We start from the raw sequence: 8,713 nt of genomic DNA, 5'->3' as shown, positions 1-8,713 counted from the left end.
CGCCGCCGCGCCCGCCCTCTGGCTGCGCTGCGTCCTCGCCGACTTCACGGTGGACAACGAGGTGCACTCGAGCTTCATCCACCGGCGGCTGCGCGGCGCCGAGCGCCGCGAGATGCAGCGGGAGATCCTCTCCATCCTCGGGCTGCCGCACCGCCCGCGCCCGCACCTCCACGGCAAGCACAACTCGGCGCCCATGTTCATGCTGGACCTCTACAACGCCATGTCGGTGGAGGAGGGGGCGGCGGGGGCGGCCGCCGAGGAGGGCGAGGGCTTCTCCTACCCCTACAAGCCCCTCTTCAGCACGCAAGGGCCGCCGCTCGCCAGCCTGCAGGACAGCAACTTCCTCACCGATGCCGACATGGTCATGAGCTTCGTCAACCTGGGTGAGCGGCGAGGGGCGCTGGGACCGGGCGGCTGCACCAGGACCCYGTCACTGGGACAGGGTGGGAGGTGGTGGCATGAGGGTCCCCAGGGAGCCATCCGTGAGGGGGACCAGCTGCCCCGAGGGTGAGGAGGAGCCCTGGGAAAGGCACCTTCTTTGCTAGGCGGGAGCCAAGAGGCAGCAAGGTGCAGAGCTGGGCACACTGAGCAGTGCCGTGCTCCTTGCCACCGCGCTCACCTCTTGTCACCTTCCCCCTTCAGCGGTTACGCACTGCGCCTCAAGAGTCGCCTTTGCAGGAACGTTTGTTGGGGAAAACTAGTGGGATTGGGGCACCAACGAGGCCGTGCCAATGGTGCCAACGCCACAGGGCACCGAGRGCTGCTGCAATGCGGGGCGCGCGGGGCTCGCGCACGGGCTGGGTGACGGCGCCCGTCGCCCTCGCGGCTCGCGGGGCCTTYGCGCAACATCCCTGGCTGCTCCTGCTGCTCCGGATGGTGACTCCCACCTCGGCGGCGGACGCGGCCCTCGGCACGGTGTGACTGGCCAGTGTGTGCACATGGTGCAAAAGCCAGCGCGCTCCGCACCAGGCCGCTCCGATGGGATGCACGGAGAGGTCTGGTGGCTCCGTGCATTCTGCAGACTGCACGCCTGTTTGGGCTGAATCGGTTGGATTTGAGTGAAAGGATGAGCAGGCTATTTTAAATATATAATTACAGACCCTGCCTTGCTCCATCCATTTTTAGCCCCCGTCATGTGCAGCTCCAAAACCACCAGCCATACAGATTGGGTGCCTGCAAGTTCATGGCAAAATCTGGGTAGCGCTTCCAAACCAAGAGCGGCTGCAAGCGCCGCCCAAGCCAAGGGCCCCGCAGGGAGCGAGGGCAGCGCCGGCCCATGGCAGTGCCCACGGGCACCCCAGCCCCACAGCCCCCCTACGCCCCRGCGATGCTGCAGCTCCGTGCACCCGACGCTCTGCAGCGCCCGCGGCCACGGCGCTCCCGTCCGACCCCAGCACTTAACGAGATGCACAATATCGGTAGCCGCGTGGGCTCTGGGACACGCGTTAGTAATTACAACATCTGGGGGCCTTGCCAGCACGGTCATCACGCGATGCTGCGGCCCGGAACGCTGCTAGAGCCGCAGTCTGCAGGAGCTGCACTTTCTTATTAAACACCACAAGCTCCCCAGCAGGCTTCTAGCAATTACGTTTGGCCTTGGGGCTGCACTAATGCTTTCCATTTACACTTACAGTGTTTGTCTAATCGCTGCGAGATGCTTAARCCGATCAGCAAAGATACATTCAAAATCAAATATTTGAGCAGCCAAAAGCGCCTCTGCTGGTCAAATATTTGCCCCTGGCGATCCGAGCGGTGCCGCTGCCATCGCTCCCGGTGGCACGCRGGACGTGCAGCCCAAGCGCCGGCAGAGCCGCTCACGCGGCACCGGGGACGTTGGAGCAGCCACAGCAGAGCTCACGCTTGTGCTCTCCTTGCAGCAAAGTGGAGCCTTTAGGAAAAATAAGCGACCAGTGAAGTTTATTTTGGGGAAGCAAGTGGTGCTCCTGCTGCTTGTGGCTCTCTGCATCCGCATGCTCCAGCCCTGCTTCCTGGGAAAGGCCCTCTCTGCAGCCCATGGGGAAGGAATAACAGCAGTTAAAGCTGAGGGCCCTAATGCTTTTGGATGCAGCTCTTTTGTGATCAGAGTGGAATTAACCAGTAAATTGAAAAAAAAAAAAATACCTTGTAGATATATCTACTTATGAGTGAAAACTTTTTTTTTTTTTTATCAAGTACCTTACATTTTAACCATATACACTCACAGTATCGTTTTACTTAATTGCTGTCAGCAYGGTCAGCGAGGAGGAAGAGGGCAGGAAAAATCCAATGGTTTTGAAAAAGACAGGTGGAATTATTAGCAGCAGGGCACATTTCAGAGGTTTATCTGCACTGTTTTGTTCCCTTGTCAACAGTGCCTGCCAGGACGAGTTTAAAAAGGACACAGATCTATAATAGCTTTCTTCATCACTGTGCACACCTTTCATCCCATTATAGTCATTGGTCTTTCATCTTTATAGGACAAAGACAGGCTTGTTTATGGACGTTTTAATGAATTAGGCCAGCCACTCACTCACGTATATAGTCAAACACAACACCTGCTTTGATATGTACAGTTTTCTATGACATTCAGGGAAAATTAGAAGATCTATTGTATAACTGATATTTTTGGGGGAGACTTGCTACAATGATCCCTTTTAAGCCAGAGCTGAATTGCTGAAGGCAGACTGTAGTAAACTGTGTCCTAGTTTTGTAAGAGATACCCTGTGAGCATTGCGTTTCACAGGTAGGCTTTTATTACTATACTAGAGCCATCACAATGAGCAAGTGTCATAAAGTTTCATCTTAGCAATGGAAGAAGTGAGTAAAGAAGAAATACCTTTAAATTTCAATAAGCAAGTTGTCTTAATCCAGTTTTCCAAATACTTATCTATGAATTCACCTTCTTTCCCTTTATTCTTAGTTCTTCCATCTTTCTAGTCATACAACTTCAGGGAAAACTTGGAAAAGTAAAGATTTAGATTGGAGTAAGTAAGAGCCCACATGGTGAAAATAAATAAAAAGTACAACAAACCATATTACTTATTTCTATGGAGATAGCCTGCATGTTTAATCCTAAGAATTTATACTGGGTATTGCTAGGGAGGAACCAGAATACAGGTGCTCCATTTCAGGGCTGCGCTGCAAGGGGCTTTGAACTTAGTGTGTAATGTTACTGTAAAGTCTTGACAATTAATGTGGTTTAGATTTATAACCTCTTAATTCACAGGCTGCATTTTGACTTACCCTACACCTGTGCTAGGACGGATGGGGAATGGATCTGTGTCAAGAATGAAGTTACATGTATATTAAAAGAGAATTTGGCCAGAGTGGCCTGACAGAGTTGGCCAGTTAGTTACTGACTAATCTTACAAAATTTATTGCTATAATTTAATTAGCTGGAATTTAATTTCAGACCAGGTACAAATCAAGTTTACAAACTGATCCCTTTTAAGAACTTCTGAAAAAATACAAAGCATTTTCTGCACCAGTTGAATTTCAAGATTGTAAACAGTAAGTAAGGAGTAAATATCCTCTAGATCACTTTGAGCCACTCTTCTAAAAATAATTGAGCTGTCCTCATGTGGGTAATCTTGACTCGGTAAACAGACTTGCTCGGAATACTTCTTAAAAGAACCGGTGCAAGTGATATGCAATTTGTTAATTTGTCTCATGGTTGATTATAGAACGAACAACATTGTTTAATGCTGGCAAAAAATAAAGGAGGGGGGGAGAGATTAGTCATTCTTGGAAGGAGCACATGAAAGTGGCTTTTGTTAATGTAAATCAAGAAGCCGAAGAGCCCCCAAGTTTCCTTTTATTTCATACCATCTGGCTATCCATTTTGTTGACAAGTGTTTGGCATCGTGAGCCATCTCTCTGCCCTTTAATAACAAGCTTTAACACTGTAGGGTATTAGAAAAAGATTCTATAACAGTTAAAAATTTCCTTTGGGGAATACTTTATAAAGTGAGCACGGGCTGCAGGCATTTGCAGCTGTAACCTGGCTTGTGTTAAAATTTGGAAGGGGCTGCCTTGCATTCCAGCTCACTACAGGCCGTCATTGGTGTACAGCCAAAGGTTAATATAGATGTCACACAGTTTTTCTTTGGAGAGCCTCAGATATAAGAGTGYGCGTACAGCTGTGTTTTCAGTAACCCTTTCATAATCACTTCTTTTAAACTTCATTTTCCTGCTTATATAAATCAAAGATTTTCAAGGATATTTGACCTGGGTTTGAACTTATTTGATCTTCACATATTTCCCACTTGAAACAAAGCAGATTAAATGCTAGTCCCGAGTGCCTGCTCGCGATCACACGGCTCTGCCCATACATCAGGCCAGGCCCTCAGCCATTTCTTCCTCCCTCTCCTCCACCTCGCGCTGCTGGAAGCTCTCAAGCCCCAACAGGTCCATCCCAAAACCATTCCAGATGGGATGGGCTTATGCATCCCAGGTATATACCCGGATGGGCATAWGCAGCACTCGGTGCTATAGAATTAGCAAGCAGAGAAAGCTTGGAGCAGAATGAACTTGTGAAACACCCTGGCTCCCACGGAGCAGACATGAGCAGGCTTCCTTTGAGCATACAGACCATTTCTAGAGGGAATTTAATTCATTTTCAAATTGCCGGGTGGGCAGCATGAGGCCACGTTTTCCCTTTCCCTCCCTAAATACACTTGAAACGCTTTTTCTGGTGGGGCAGAGGCAGGACATGCGCGAGAAGGTTGCAGAAGTGGTTGGAACCATTAATTAAAAAAAAGATTATAACTATTAAAGCCCAGTCGGGGCTGTTGACAGGCTCCTTTTAAATAGGACACTGCTATGTTTTAGTTTAATACATTCTGGCAGTGTCACCGGGGTTAAGGCTAATACTGGGATGTGTGGATCCTGTCATGTTATTGTCAGGAGGAATGCAGGGATTAGGTTTAAAAGTGGTGGTGGGTGAGCGCTGCAGCTGTGTACACTTATTATAAAAGATTTAAGTCCCACTGGTAAAATCAATATATTAAATTGCAAGAGCCTCTGGTTTTAATTAGTTTAAATCAAATATACTGTTAGTGCCGTAATGGCTTCTATCCTTGGACCAAGTGAGGAAATGCTAATATTTATATAGAAACTGTTAATTTGTGGTTAAAATGATAACACATTTAGTTTTACACATCTAAATTGTTCTAACTTGATGAATACCAGTGAGAAGTTGCAGTGATGGATGAAGTCACCTGAGCAAGAGCGTAAGGAAATTTTGATAGCAGGCCAGATAAAGAGACTACCTGTTGATATACACACAGCATTAAGACACCTTGTTAACTTCAGTCCTTTCCAGTGGTACAGTCGTCTCCTCTGGGATCTGCATCAAAATGTCCTCTTGAATTAATTACATATATAAATACACATGTGTATATATCTATATATCTGTTGCTTTATATACACATATATTTCTTTTCTAAAGGGAAGGAGCTTCTAAAGAAATGAGCGAGCTGCTTGGTGTCAGGATTAAGATCCTTCTTCCACAAATGTTGGAAGTAAAAGTGACTACTCACTACAACTAATCACATGGATAAAGTTATGCACACACGTTATGTTTGGAAAACGGAAACCCAAGAGCAAATTCTTGGCTAGGTCKTCATTTAGTGTCAATTGTCACAGTTCTACTGGAGCTGGCCCTATGGTCTCATTTATACAACTGAACGTCCAAARTAATTCCAATAAATTCCCTCTGGATTTACACTAGCACAATTGTGAGCAGAACYGGGCCAAAGAAATGCCCCTGTGTTGAAATAATGAGCAGGCAGTAGTTCCTGCTAGAGCTTCAAACAGTTCTCTCCCCTAATCTTGAAATTGTTTTTGAGGGAGGTTTCCTTTACTGCAAGTAATCAAAACATGAACTAGCTCCTATTAGTCACTGCTTATCATTATTAGCCGAATCCATGTTGTTGAACTGCAGCTGAATTCCCAACTTTGCAACAAACAGCCTTTAACAAACAGCGCTTGACGAAAACCCAAAACTGATATTTCTTAATACAAGACATATTTCATACGGAAAAACTGCAGYGGTGAAAGATTCCTGGTATCCAAATATCTGAATCGCAGTACAAATAAACAGTGTGTTGTGAGGGCGGTGGGGCCGAGCTCCGCGCTGGCGCCGTGCCACGGGGCCGGAGGTGCCAGCAGATAAACTGCCCTCTGCGCTGCCCCTGCRCGCGGGACAGCCACAAGCCTTGGACGTCTCGCGAGCACAGGGCTCTGCCGAGGGCCGGGCTGCAGGGGAGGTGGCTTGAAGCAGTCCTAAGTCACATCGCTCTTCCCAAAGTCCAGACGTCTCTGAAACTGGCACCCGGTCTAGGTGGGTTTAAAGCACATAATTCTGCTGTTTATACATAGTCCTCGCCTAACGGTGGATGCTCTGCCTTGGGTTCCAGGCGCAGGGCAACGGGCTGCTCGCGTCTGTGCATGTTGAAGGCAGGGAAAATCCTGCAGCGATCCAGACTGAGTGGATTGAATTAATGGCAACTCTGAGACTACAAGTTTTAGTGTAATTGCTTTATTGTTTTGGAACCGAGATGCTTACAATCCAGTTCCTGTGCAAACATGTTTAACGTGTGTTAATGTGTTTCAAAACCAGACCCTCTCCGCAAAATCCTGCTTTTCATTAATTGACATCAGTAGCATGGTACAGTATTTCAAAGCGCTGGCCAAATATAGACTGTGTTTCTAATTTCCTTACTTTCCTGTGTTTGGAATGCCAATGCTAATTTGTTCCCATGGAAGAGTGAGAGCTGCCAACCACAGTTTTATATAAATGGCTTTACAGCGCAGGGCTGCCAGCATTAAATGATACTTAGGAATTTTCATGACATTTTGTATTTAATTCTTGTGTGCATATGTGTGAAAGAAATAGGGAAATATTGGGGGTGTTGAACAACAGCACAACCGCTGATGATCAAAGCAAATGCTTAACGTAATTTATCCTTTGTTTAGCTATTACTTAATGCTTCTTGTCATTTAGGCTTTTTTAAGTAATCTATCAGACATTCTGGGGCATATTACTTGTGCCCCAAATAACTGCTCTGCAGTGAATTTTGTTGCTAACTATCCAAATAATTCTGCAGTTCTCCCCAGCCCAACAAATTCAGTTATTTACTCACAGATTCACAAAGGGATATGTATTTTTAAGGTTGTTATTCTCATCATTGTGGACTAGATTCTAAGAATAAGATGTTAATCAGCATGAGAAAAGGTAAAACTGAAAAAGTCCCCACAACTACATGTACACACATTAAATCAGATTAACTGATTTTGACTGAATCTGCCAACAGAGAATTTCTGTGTAGAGCACTAGGAACAGCTAAAAAAAATCATTTGCTTTWATAAAGAAGTTTGAGCGTGATCACACAGCCTTTAGACATACATGTTGTGTGCGCACGGAACAAAACCAAACTTCTATTTAATCAAATTTATTTTGAACTGATGATGATGGAAACACTGTCTGTTCACGTGTTTTCCCTTATACTCCTGGAAGCCACTCAAAACGCGACCTGTTGGCGTTTTGGTAGACCCTTGTGGGTGAACCCTGTGCTTTATCTCTCCATTTTCCCCTTTTATTGGAGCAGGTGCAGTGGCCCCCATCGGTGCCAGTSCCGGCCGGTACCGACACTCCGAGCGCTGTTTGGGTTCTCGGGATTTAAGAGTCTCCTGAGAGTAAAGAAATGAAAGAATTTAGAAAGTGCCTCGTGAAGGAAAGGCACTTCAAGCGATGGGCTTTGTCACTCAAGCCTTCCCCTAAATTACCTTAAACTATTTCTAAACCGCTGGAAAAATGTTACCCGCAGAGTATTAAGTTTCTGTTGCATCGCGGGGTCACGTGCTGAACGTTATCAACTTTATCTTTCTGCAATAGCTTCCAAGTTAGGCTCTCTTGTTGTCAGGTTGAATTAAATTTTACAGGGGTGAAATTTACTGGGGTACCTTTAAAGTCAGAGCATTGCACACTTCCAGCAGCCGCATCTTGAAGGCWTCCAGCTCAGCCCGGTTCAAAAGTTCCTGCAAATATTCCTCGAGGTTGAAAGACGATTGTTTTATAATTAGACGCCCAGCCTCCTAATGAGCTAAGGCCTAAAACAACAGGCACTGCTACCCTTTCAGGTTCATTCTGACAGTATCTGGAAAGGCTTACGGCTCAAGTGCCTCTGGGGGGGACGAGATTTTTCRGCATGCAGCCGGTGCTATCAGGTCCACCTGGCCTGGGAAACTATGCAGCTTTGKAGCAGGGAAAATCCTTTAGCTTAGATCTTCATGGCAAGCGCTTAAAAGCTACCTGGCTTGAAAGGACGAGGGGAGAAAGGAAGGCACTGCTTCCCTCCAAACGAGAATTAAAATGGCCTTTTTTGATGTTCTGGATGAGAATCGGTTGTGCAAAGGAGCAAGGGGCTTCTGCGCCTCGGCCCCTGGTGCCCCCACCTCCGTGGTTGCAGCCACAGGGGCAAATCCTGCCTGGCTCCCTGGGATTTGCCCCTTGTTAMTTCCACAGTGTGGTGGCAGTAGAACTTTTTAAAGGAGGCCAAACGAAAGAGCAAAAGAAAAAAGAAAAGCTCATAAAGTCATATAGCATCAGCAGTTGGGTGCTGTGATGCCAATGGAGGGACATGGTTCTGGCGGAGGAAGGGCTGGGAGCRGGGCTGGCAGGAGCCCACGGCTCCAAACCCCCCTGGATTTGGCTCCCTAAAGGAAAACAAGT

General features: G+C 46.9%; 1 protein-coding gene across 1 annotated transcript in view; it reads left to right on the top strand.

The window, feature by feature from the left end:
- Position 1: 1 nt before the first annotated feature.
- Positions 2-8,713, top strand: part of BMP7 (bone morphogenetic protein 7) — a gene marked incomplete at its 5' end in the record, with an annotated part of 40,855 nt that continues 32,143 nt past the window's right edge. The window contains one exon of the mRNA XM_026042026.1: positions 2-383. Within this exon, the coding sequence (XP_025897811.1) occupies positions 2-383 (382 nt within the window). The remainder of the gene's footprint in view (positions 384-8,713) is intronic.

The sequence above is a fragment of the Nothoprocta perdicaria genome, unplaced genomic scaffold, assembly GCF_003342845.1.
Source record: "Nothoprocta perdicaria isolate Ctin4 unplaced genomic scaffold, notPer1 scaffold_3, whole genome shotgun sequence".
NCBI classification, from domain to species: domain Eukaryota; kingdom Metazoa; phylum Chordata; class Aves; order Tinamiformes; family Tinamidae; genus Nothoprocta; species Nothoprocta perdicaria.
This window is presented reverse-complemented; position numbering and strand designations above follow the sequence as displayed.